Source organism: Xylocopa sonorina, chromosome 5, assembly GCF_050948175.1.
Source record: "Xylocopa sonorina isolate GNS202 chromosome 5, iyXylSono1_principal, whole genome shotgun sequence".
NCBI lineage: Eukaryota > Metazoa > Arthropoda > Insecta > Hymenoptera > Apidae > Xylocopa > Xylocopa sonorina.
Genome location: NC_135197.1, coordinates 11026026 through 11038201, shown reverse-complemented (window position 1 = coordinate 11038201; position 12176 = coordinate 11026026). Strand labels below are relative to the sequence as shown.

Below are 12176 nucleotides of genomic sequence, written 5' to 3'. Positions count from 1 at the left end.
CGCTATCTTTTATCAAGTGCTAAGCACGGACCAACACTATCGCATTATCATGAACAGCATCGTCACACGGGCCATGGCATAGAGAATAGTACGGTGCTCTCTGCTCTTCCCTTCCTTCCTCGATCTCTCTGTCAAACCCCCACCCATGTGTCCGTGTAGCTACGTGCACGCTTGATGAACGAGCACGGGGACGAGCTTTCGACACCCACCAACGACCAATCCTAAGAAAGTTCAAAGGCATCGTTGCGTCCACTTCCTTTCGAACCTTTCCGACCAGTAGCGATAATCACAGCCGACGATTTAATCGAGAAACCTGGACAATATCGGCGGATCAGGTAGTTTATGGACGATTATATGTCTATAGCTCCCTCCGGTAAGAACACTCTGAGCTTTTACGTTTATAGTATGTTCGAGTGGAAGGCAGCAAAGTTTCACCCTTTCAAGCTATTGTTCGTTGGTCTGCTCCATTGTCTGGCCCCAGTTTTGCGTTCGTTTGTCAAGTACACGGGCTGTTTAATAATTCTCCCTATGCAGACGAGTGTACACTCCATCATGAGTTAGATTAGCGGTAGGTCGAGCAGCTTTTTCCATACGATTCGCAGATTTCTACGATCCAACGTAGACTCAGATAGGATGCTCTCTCACTTCGCATACTTATGCAATTCCTGTTCATAGATAAACAAGCTCCGTTCAAACATTTCACGTGCACGCTTTATCCCTACGATGAGATATCTCAAACAGCAATTAGCGGCTGTTAGTATCATCAGACGATATCGCGGACTGGTAGCAAGGAGATACTTTTAATTGAACCTGAACCTGACGAGCTTTATCAGTGGCTTGCGATCGACCCGTACGCGACATGCAGGCGCTAATTAACTAATCTGGGACCCGGTGTTGATTGATAAGAAACAAGATAGTACTCAGAGAAGAGGCTGCGCGAACGAACCACCTTGAAGCCTTATTTTTTTGAGTGGCGTTTCCTGTCTGCCAGTTTCATCGGGCTTTTGTCGTGGCGAACGCCTCGCTAATCGGCACCTTTTTGTACGCCAATCAAGCTTGGATTACGGACGATCCTCTCACCTTGACCTGTCATTTCTTTTTTCGCGCGACAGCCATTATCGGTCTCTGAGAAAATACAACATCCTTTCGAATCTCAGGCATCGATGTTTCCGAATCATCGATGTCGTCCCTGTGAATTCCAGCATTTGCAACGAATGCAACACGCTACTAAAAGTACATATGATTTCCATGATTCACGAGTCTCAATGAATAGATAAGGAGCATGTTCACACAGAGCGATAACCATCATCATCTAATAATAGGTTCCTTCTGTCGCATCAAAGAGGTTGTTACTACAAACTTTACTATAAAATCGATAGGGTGACCAAATTTTTCCAATAGCAAACAACAAGCACATAATCACTTCGTTCTGACAGGCTGTTACGATTCGTTTTCTTAACAGTATAATCAATCAGTAGATAATCAACTTAATTCGTCCACTTGTCGATTTTATTCTAATAATAATCGAATCACAGATATTTCCCGTGCTTGTCATTTTCGTATATAATTATACTTTTCTGGTTTTTTACGTAGCTTACGAATCTCTTATCGCGCGAATTTTTACGTGGATAGTATTTGTACCGGAATATTCCGAGCGAAAATTCGATTTTTCGATCGTTTAAAACCGATCGTTTCGAACGGCGTTGCGAATAGGCGTTAATTATGTTATTACCGATTCCGTTTAGTGATTTTGCTAATTGACAAAATCGTGCGTGCACGAATAGAACGCCTTAGCGTGATAAATCTTTACGTACTTTGTTCACCTAGCCTGGTGCCGGTATCCGCAACATTCAACAGGGACGATTCATTTCGCAGAGCTTTAGGAGAAACTTATGAAATTGCGGTGATGGCGAAGGGTATCGATCAATTCGTTTGAACGGAACTTACCATTTTGTACCTCGTTGGAAAGTAGAATACGTTGGTAAATTTGTCTAGCGTGAGTACTAAAGGGGGTGCTATAATGCTTCGAAAACATCGAAAGACCATCATTATTATCATTGCCACTAAGGTTGTACTTGCAGTTAGCCTGTAGAAAAATGATTTTAAATAATTACTAAAAGGAATAGTCTCTTCATAGATTAGTAGAAAAGACGAGAATTAGATAAATGGTACAAAAGTAAACGTATGGGTTAGAATTTTCACATAATTGACGCTCTAATAATTACATGCTTGGAAGCTCTTAGCAGGTATATTATCGTTAATGTTTTGTCTTTAGTCACGAATTTTTACGAGGTAATTCTTTTTAACACTGCGTTTTTAGTTACGCTTAGCACGGAACTACTATTATCTTAAAAACGTTTACGATGCACCGAAAGATTAACATAGGAAATGAAAGTATCAGAGATGGATTAGCGGATTATTTTCGTCCCGTCGCAATTATTCGCTAATTCTCTGGTGCTTCGAGCGTTCCTTTAAAATAGAAATAAATGTTTCGTGTACTGTTTCAATAAGTAGAATTAAATAAAATTAACCAAGAAGAGACTGTTTATTCTGACTAAAAATATTCGAGGAATGATTTAGTGGTCTCACCAAACAGGTTGGATGAAGTGATTGAAAATGATAAAACCGCCATTCCATTGCATGATGCACACTATACTGAAGACATACATGTACAGAATTTGCATGCTTTTGAAAAGGATCCTGTTCGACCATGGTTTCTGTGTCGCCGCACGGATTGCGTAATCATGGAAGTAATTCTTAAAAATTGCAAAAGCTGTGTGCAGCAGAGTACCCAAGGTGAATATGAGCCATCCAGGGAATCTTGAAATGTAAAAAATTGTGATCCATTCGATCGCATTTTAAAAATCCCTGTTTTTCTCGTGGACCTCTTGCATCGTTTATCAATAAAGTAATATAGAACTTACATGTCTTCATGGATCTCCATATATGTCCATGTACTCATCCAAAAAGCTACGATCGTTGGGGTCAATAATACGAACAATAGAAACATGTCGATTACCGCCAAAAATCGTTTCTTTAATTTCCTCTTCGAATATTCCCGCAGGCTCTTCTTTTGTTGGAACGTGTTCAAGGAGTTAGTTGCATCGACTTGATCGATCTAATGCGAAATAAAGTTTGCTGCTAAAGAAAACGAACACGAAAAATGTTCGCCTATTGATAAATAATTACCTTGACTTGTTCGTTGACTTTTGTTTTCAGTGCTTTTGCATTTTTAAACCTTTCGTCGGTGTCGCTGTTCTTTTCGTTATTGTTAGCATCCTCGGAAAATTCTTGTTTTTCATGAAAATGATTTTCGACGTTTAAATTCATTCTCCGTGAAAAGAGAATGCCTATTTTCTTCTGATCAAGTTCTCCACTATGTTTGTTAATAATTTTCTCCAAAGAGGCTTTCGAAACTTTCGTTTCGGTATGATCGTACGTTCCGAACACTTCAGGAATATCATTTAGACTCTTCACTTTTCTCCATTCTGAGTTCCACATGATGTGAAATAAAGTTGTGAAGCTTTTTTACACCTTCGCACTAATAAACTGATGGAACAAAGCAATTAGGAGAGCTACACTTGCTTGCGCGTACTAAAAAGAACTTCACCGTGCGAGGCACTTTAATAAAACTACCGTCATCTTTGTTATCACTGACCAATGTGTATCGTAAATACATATGTCATTAAAGTAATTATATTCAGATAATATATATACCTCGGTAATGACTGTGTGGGAGGAAGATAACGTTTTGAAAGTATAAAACATTAATTAACGAGCCGTGCTTTCACCCTGCTATTTTTAGATTAGAATTATTCATTACTTATATTATAATTGGACAAGACCACCTTGCAGGCGTTACTTGTAGTCTGAGGATAGTAATGATGCATCACGAATGAATTCATGGTTTGTCGGCATAGAATGTCGCGAAACGCTGAACCATTTTTGTTGCTTCGTAAATGTGTCTCGGTGCAGGGTATAATGAACTTAGATGGTACTTAACGCGAATGTGTCAACATTTCGTCATAACTTCATTTGACGGTGCCTCTTTAGGCGCCAGCGATAAAATTAATTGTGGCGCTCACGAGATTCGCATGTTCGTTCGATTGTGATAATTGTGTCGCAAATCTCGTCGTTAATTGCTGGGATAATTTAAAGCAATTTGTTTGGAACGCGTGCAGGTGATATGCAAAATTACAACGAATAAATTCTTCGTGTAATTAGTGATTGCAAGTTGCACGATGATCAATCCTTCTAAAGTTCTTTGACTATGGTAGTCACTACTTTCTTTTCTATTCTTTTTTTTTTTTTTGGTGCGAAGTTATACGCGCGACTTCAAAGAATGAACGTTAATATTTACAACGTCTTTATCTGTGGACAGCAGGATTTTCAGAATGTTTGCAAAGGTTTCTTCCAAAGCTTGCGATGTTTTCGATTTGTCAGACTCGTGATTAGTGTTAGATTAATTTGAAGAAGGAGAGCGTTGATAGGAATAATTAAATTCTGTATAGGTTTCAATTTATTGTAATTACATTACATCGACAGATGTACACCGCCTTCGGAAAGCTCTGTCCTTATAAAAATACATAACAAAGCTCGGTCGCGTAGCAAGCAAGATACCGATAAATTAGAAAGCGAAACTAGCGGGCCGTTAAATACAGTCGTTCTCTTATTTTTGTACCTCGAATGAATTCGTGATCCTTTTGTGCGTATCCAAAACTGTATATCATTCTCATTCGGAAAAAAAAACACACCTTGTCCGGAGCAATCCGGTAATTTCATTATGCGACTTTCGTTATTATGCGATACGTGTCTTTTGCTATTCCCTTCCCGTTTCTTCTTTAATTTGTTTGTCTCTCTATCTCTCCCTCTCGAGGAACGGTAGAAAAACAATGCGAAGAAGAACAATCCGATACCATCAAGACGGTAATTTAATATAATCGTATTACAATAATTATTATGCATCTCTCTATCGTTTGAACTAGCACCAATTACTATCGCGTTTAGCGATTCGCGCTGAAGTATCGGTCAGTGGACGTTTCGTTCTCGATTACATCGAATCGCTTTTTCTCTATTCTTTCGAGTTATAAACGTAACGTATAAAAAATAAGGTCGAACAAGTATTGTATGTATATATTCTTTCTCGTTACATACTAACGCAAAATCGCGAAACTCCCTGAGAGTACGCAGATACATCATATCGCCTCTCCGATTGTTTCGCGGTGTCTCTGTGTGTGTATGTGTATGTGTGTGTGTGCACAATGCAAGCGATTCGTTATATTCGTTAATAATCGTTAATATAATTTAATCGTCAAAGTTTATCGCGCATTCCATGTGACATTATAATCCTCTTTCTCTCTCATTCTCTCGCTCTCTCTCTCGGGCATTCATTCCTCGATAAACATTCTATCTCTCTCTGTACAGACAAACGAAAATATGCTGGGGTGAAACTAATCATTATGAACGGAACGATATCTACAATTTGTATGTATATAAATACAAGCGCTGTAATGTTACATGGAATGTCGGGCTAACAGGTCGAAACCGGAACCAAGTCCGTCGTTTGTCGTGTATATAACCGTGTAAGAGGCCGTATGTAATTATTAATATTCTCTCGTGGACCGTCGTTTGCTTTTCATCACCTTCTCTTTCACGGGTAGTGTCGTTTTCTAGTCTCGACTCTTCGTGGTTTCGGGGACAAGGTAATTTATTATGCAAATGTTGCACAAAGATCACATTTATACAAGAACGGGTAGGTATACGATACTTCGGGGGGTCGTACAGCAACGATCGTTTGGTCCGTAAACGCAGTTCTCCCATTACACAACTACAAATGTTATCACGCGTGTAAAATCGTCGTCTAAAGAAGAGTGTGTCCTTGATCGAATCGTTTCCGTCGAGAAAATCGAACTTGTCGCTCCTAAGCGTTCGACTGTCTCGACGCGATCCTGACCATGAAGATTCGTAAGAAATGAAAAAAGAGAAAAAAAGAAACAAAAAGGAAAGGAGGAAATAAATTTCCTTCATCGATCGTTCGATGGAATCGACTCGTCGCTGTACGACAGACTAGTTAAATATACGCGCAGATCGTGCGCGATCTCCCGCTTCCGCTTCGCGCGACTCCTCTGAATGTTGTTCCCGTTGAACGTTTTTCTGGGATTCGCGAAATCGGTGCGTCTGAGGTTAGATGTTTTTATCGTTAGATCGGCGGTGGTCCGTCCGGGTAGACGCCCATTGAGGTGAAGCGTCTGGCGAGGTTGTTCGACAGCATGCAGCTGTAGTCTTCTTCGGCGAGTGGAACCAGAGAGGCGGCGCCTAGAACCAGCAGTATCAGCATGTGGATCGGCAGGGAAACTAGCAGCACTCGGCCCAGGAAACGGTATCCCCGAGACAATACCGTTCGATCGCCATCGTCACCACTGAAACACGTGTACGCAGAGGTTGTTGTTCACCATGGTTTCTTTCGTAGGTGGTGAAAGGAAAGTACTTCATTCGAAGAGGATAGGTTGCGGAACTTGAATCTGCCTGAGCTAACGTTTCCCATGCAGAGACCGCGGAATTGGTGTTCGTTAGGTGAGTTAATCGATCGTTCTGTTGGGAAACGCTTGCTCGGAACTTGAAACAGAAAATGAAGAAACATACTCTGTGCCGGGTGCGTCGTGGGGCTGAACGGTTCCGGAGGCAGCTTCGTCGAGCAGCTACAATACAGTAAAAGAGAAAACACAAACAATAAGGTACTGTGCGTGTGAATGCTACTATTACGAGGCACGGAACAATAAAATTTAATCGAGAATGAAATTGGTCGAGGAACGTTGATGTCGATTGAAATAAAGAAACGAAATATGAAACATACGATTCATCCAGACAGGATGTCAATCGAGTCAGTCTACATAAGACAGTTTCAAACGGTTTCGTTACTCTGTATGCAATATTCGTCGGAATTTTATTGCAGTCCGTGCCTCGTGTTCAAAGTATCGGTTAACGTGATCCTACGACGTAAGTGCATAGATCTACACCGAGGGCTAACAATTACGAAGCGAGAACCATCGAGTTCCAGCAAGTAACTTAAGAGCACCGAGGTTCACTGCGAGTGTTCTCTAAAAGCTACTGTCTCTCGCTTCTTACGGGAATCGATGTCGAAGATGTTTCTTTAGTAGAATTTTACTTCGTCTCGAGAATATTTCGTCGATAGAAAGAGCAGAGAGGATAGGATGTGGCTTACATCGCGAGAAAGCGAGGCTAGAGAAGAGGTGGTGACAGCGAGTCCGACGTCTCGCGGATCCATGCCCAGAGCAGCCCCTAATTTTAAAGCGTATATTCCAGTCAGTCGACGAAGGGACTGCAACCTGAGTCGAAGTTCTTGTAGACGTGTTCTCGTTTCGCCTTTCTCGTCCAGCAATTGATTTGCCGACTTCTGAAGCGACAAAACGCGAGGCTCGCATCGCTCCAGATCGTTCCTCAGTTCCCTGAAAGAAAATATTTCCCTCAGCTGTAACTTCATCTTAAGTAGGAATTATTTTCTGGAATTCAGATATTTACCTAAATTTGTTGTACTTGGCGGTAATAATTTCCAGCGGTTCGGTCAGGTCAACCGGCTCGCTGGCTCGTATACTGTTCTCCGTTTTATCCAGCCAAACGTGCAATTCCTCTATAATACGATGGAATTGCTGGTTCGACATCAGTGCAACCTGTAGCTGCTCTTGCCAGCGTACAGCCACGCTGCACACTTTATCCCAACTCGCATTTGCAACGCTTAATCTGTCTCTGAGCTGATTTGCCCGACACGTGTTTTCCGTGTGATCAGCCAAGTGGGCGCCTACGATGTTCAGACTGGCTAAGATGCTCTTGTGACTGTCTAGATTGAGCAAAAACTCCCTGTGGTCCTGTATAACGTCTTCCAACTCTTCTATGTTGCTGGGTGGTGAGTATTGTTCGCTCTGCGTGGCTTCGGCCAACTCCAGCCATTTTTCCAACCTCCAGAGATCGTTCTCCAATTGGGCCCAGTTGCGATGCGAACACAAGGGACAGGTCAATCTTCCGTTGTCGCTGTAACGAACATAATTTAATGCTCACTCTGTTTCGTAACATTTTATTCGGCACATTTTCAAATCACATGCTAACAGTTGAGACGCAAACTTCGCTACGAGAAAAGCAGGTACGAAATATGCGGAGATCGTTAATGACTGTTAATGAGAAATTGTTAGTGCGAAAGGGGAACACTCACTGATCGCATGGGGAGGTGTAAACCTCGGTGTTAGGTGACCTGTGCGTGAAAAATTTTTCGTTTAACATCGAATTAATGGTTTTAGTTTCAAACGGATACAAATGCATCTCGTTATACGGACGGTAGTTAGGTAATTAATTTATTCCAACAAGCAAAAAGATTTTACCTTAATTCCCTGATTTGTTGCTCTCTCGTTCTGGCCAATATCAGAAGATTTTCGTATCTCTCGGTCAACGTCGTTACTTCGTCAGCTTTGGCAGCTTCCGCGGTCAACTTTCCGTCGCCCACGAGCAAACTGTGCAAATGGCGAACCAGTTCGATCGATGACTGACAACTTCCGATCAATTTACTCTGTTAAAGGAATCATCGGTTATCACTCCATAAAAGTTCAGCAAAAGGATATAAAAGGAACTAGCTGACGATACATATCACATTTGAATTTATGAACTTACAATGTTCTTGGCAGTCCCATTCAATCCAGGTCCGGGTACAGGATCCGGAGTGACTGCTATTTCGAGAGTATCGAGTGCGTCGTTGCATTCGATCAGGGCGGCTTCGAGTTCCATCAAGTACGCGTCGCTCGACGTCATTCTCAGCAGTCTTGGCAAAGTGTCCACTTGAATACCAGTGTCTTGTTCGAACTTCAACGTCTCCACCTGCACGGCCTCGTCGACCTCTAACCTCTCGTCCCGAGCGATTTCTGCCCCGAACGCGGCCACTCTCTTTTTTATGTCCTTCCACAACAATTGATACTCGTCCACCAGTTCTTGTATGACGGCTACGTCATCCGGATGACATTTCTGCATAAGCTTCAACGCCAACTCGTCCGCCTTTTGCAGCGTGATGTTCTGCGTTCTAAGCTCTTCCTCTATCTCGCTCAACTGCTGTAACCTGCGGCGTATCGACGATTCAGGTGTGGCAAGATGTTGCGTTCTGGTCAATCGAACATCGACTTGCGTCAATCCGACAACCGCCGCCCCGTGTACCGTGATGAAATCGCGATAAATCTTCTGTCCCTGCTGAAGCGCCAATAGAACGGCGTTCGCTCTAGGTCTCAGCGTTTGCCATCTATCGATAAGCAGCCTGGTATCGCTGATAAGTGATTTCAGATTGTCTGGTTCTAGGCCAGTTCTAGCTAGGCGGCCAAAGTTTTGCTCGATTATCTTGATCGCTGGCTCGTGGGCTTTTATATCTTCGAAAATACTTCTGGCTTTCTCGATAGCCATCTTCGATTCGTCCTTTGAGACTTCCTCGAGGCTGCACTCCAATTCCGTGAGAGCCTCGTCCGTTTCATCGAGCCAAGCCTCGTGCTCGGTTCTGATCTTCTCTAACTCCTGTAGAATCTTCCACGCGAGGACGATCTTTCCTTTCCTCTCCGCCGATTTCACGCAGGTGGCCGTCCACCTACGCTCCAAGCCTTCCATACCGCTCTTGATCGCGTCCGTGTTGAAGGAAGCCTTCCAGGCGTCGCAATCGTTCAACAGAATTTCGCACAGGTTCAACACCTCTCCGATGTTTCCGCTCTCCGCCTCGATGGTCTTCTGGAGGTGCTCGTGGTCATCGAGTTTCTTATCGATGCAGCTTTGGGACACCGTTTCGATCACGAACGTTTCCGACAGCTGAGATTCGACAGTCGCCAGCCAACTTCTCAACTCGTTTATCCTCTTCTCTAACGTGCTCATAGTTCTCATCAAATCGACCAATTTGCTGGCTCTAGCTTTCCCAGTGGCTAGTAATCGATCCCATTTCTCGTTCACTTCATCCAGGGATCGTTGTAACCTTTCGCTCTCCTCCTCTTCGGCCACGTCTATCAGATCCTGTCCAGTGTTCTGTACCCACAACAGCTCGCGCTGTTTTAACGCGATCTCCGCTTGTAATTCGCATTCCAGTCTTTTTAGGGTCTCTTCAGGCTCGTTCGGCACAGATGAGTCGCATTCTTGGATTCGAGCCTCCGCCTGCTCGATCCACGTAACTAACCTGCCCAATCTGTCCCTCCAGCGATCGTAGAGTCCGCAACGTTCGTCCAATCGGCATATCAGTAACGCCGCCTGATGCTCGAGGTCTCCGTGCTGTTGACACAGAAGCGTTCGTTGCTGATTCAACGATTTCATGTCCGACGGACTGAGACATTCCCTTAGCTGTTCCGTGATGACACCCAAAGATTCTAAATCGGCAGTCATATCGGAAAGTCTGTTTTGCAATTGCTGAATGGACTCCAGCTGTTCCTTCGTCTTCGAGAGACTGGCAGGCTTCGCGTGGAACGCCGTACTAAGAACCTGACTGATATCGTCCAGCGTCGAGCCGATCCTCTTCGTTCGTTCATCGTATTCCGCGTACAGTTTCTGTATCCTCTGGATGAAGTCCCTCCAGGTTTCTAAGCTTGCGCTCAGATTGGCGATCCTTTGAGCGTCAGCAGCGTGCTCCATGCGAACAGACACGGCCAGAGCTTCGTCACAGTTGACGAGCACGGTCTCCTGTTGCATCTGCAAGGACTCTAACTGTGCTTCACCTTGCGGTATTTTACCTAATAAAGTCTGTATCCTCTGGAGGATTTTGTCCAGCCGTCGTAGGTGGATGAACCGAAGCTGCAATTGACTTCGTTCCCTTTCGATCTCTTTCAGCCAAGCGAGTAGTTTACTTTGGTCTATCTTGTACCTGTCCCACGCGGCTAGTCTGTCGCGAACAGCCGTGTGTCTTTCCATAATCTTGGCCAGCGTTTCATTGTGAAGGTTCGTCAGGAGATTGAATTGCTCCGTCGTTGATAAACTACCGCTCTCCTGTGCTCGAACGGTCAGAATGAGATTCTGCTGGTCGGTTAGCAAGTTTCGATGAACTTCGCAGAGATTTCTGTGCTCCGACAGACCGTTGTAATCGCCGGGTACATCGTTCGATAGGAAGTCTTGTACGTGAGACAGATATTCTTGCCAGAGCTTCAACGCGGTTGCACCATCCTGCGTTTTGACTAAGCGAGCCGATAGCCGATGGTACTGTTGGAAGGTTTCTCTGAAGACCTTCTGCCACAGTTGCAATACCTCCACTACCGATAGTTCTTGCGTTGGCACTTCCAAACTACGTTCTTTGATGGATTGTAACTGCGGCTCCGTGCACGTTAGCGCGAGCAGCTGGTTCCGCAGCAGCTTCAGTTGCTCCTTCGATTCACCCTGGTTCACCGTAGTCAGACTCTGTAGCAGGTAAACAGATTTCGTCAGTTCCATGGTCTCTGGAAGCTAACGTAAAAAAATGAACATCGAAAGAAATTCGTCGAACACGCGGAATGTTTGCTAACAAGACGAAACGAGGAGTAAAAATTAACGAGCACAGAATCTTTCCCCATGTCGAACAACCCTGTCCCTCCCTTGTCTTATCTCGAGTGCGCTTCACTTTATTGCTCCCCTTTTTTCCAATATCGACTTCTCGGTTGGCTTCGAAAGCTCGAGCCCGTCCTTGGGGATTCCCATCGGCAATCGAAGGATCCGTTGTGGAATTCGATTCGCCTTCTCCGTTCTCGAGGCGAAAGTTTCGAGTTTTAGGGGGTGCACGGCCGGATTCAGCTGTTGCGGATTTCGTGACCGATGTAATTGCCACCACGGGGCTCAAGCCCTTCGGCCTTGACACAACAAATTGTTTCGGAACTACCGCGATTAAAATATAAACGCGCGTGCGAGGTAATGATCGCGCCTGTGCCAAGCACCAATAGCACGCCGGAAACTGACGGACGCGTACAACGATACGGCTGTGACGCGACCGGAGGGAATCACCTTGACGGGCGGCTGCATCGTGAGCGTGTTTCTTTCGAAAAAATTCCGGGCGAACCGAAATTATTCAGGAAACAAAATTGGCCAAGGTTCTTCCGTTCGTTCGAACGCCTTCGTCTAGGTTAGCCTTGCACGATAGTAAAAATAACCATCGGCTGGGGTTTTATAACGCTCGCTGTAGTATATTTCCAGGGTAC

The 12176-nt window shown here is 44.1% G+C and overlaps 2 protein-coding genes across 3 annotated transcripts; both read right to left on the bottom strand.

Annotated features, from left to right (window-relative positions):
- Positions 1-2443: 2443 nt before the first annotated feature.
- LOC143424054 (uncharacterized) lies at positions 2444-3580 on the bottom strand. The gene is made up of 4 exons (XM_076895862.1): positions 3190-3580; positions 2925-3118; positions 2590-2820; positions 2444-2498 (listed from the first exon to the last, which is right to left on the bottom strand). Exons 1-4 carry the CDS (start codon positions 3499-3501, stop codon positions 2444-2446), a joined length of 792 nt encoding a protein of 263 aa, XP_076751977.1. The 5' UTR covers positions 3502-3580.
- A 921-nt stretch (positions 3581-4501) lies between these two features.
- LOC143424027 (muscle-specific protein 300 kDa-like) lies at positions 4502-11068 on the bottom strand. 2 transcript variants are annotated; one of them, XM_076895830.1, is made up of 7 exons: positions 8677-11068; positions 8391-8575; positions 8225-8263; positions 7540-8046; positions 7223-7466; positions 6643-6698; positions 4502-6419 (listed from the first exon to the last, which is right to left on the bottom strand). In XM_076895830.1, exons 1-7 carry the CDS (start codon positions 10924-10926, stop codon positions 6200-6202), a joined length of 3501 nt encoding a protein of 1166 aa, XP_076751945.1. In that variant the 5' UTR covers positions 10927-11068; the 3' UTR covers positions 4502-6199. The 2 variants fall into 2 exon arrangements, with proteins under 2 accessions (XP_076751945.1, XP_076751946.1); XM_076895831.1 differs by lacking the exon at positions 8225-8263.
- Between the last annotated feature and the right edge of the window lie 1108 nt (positions 11069-12176).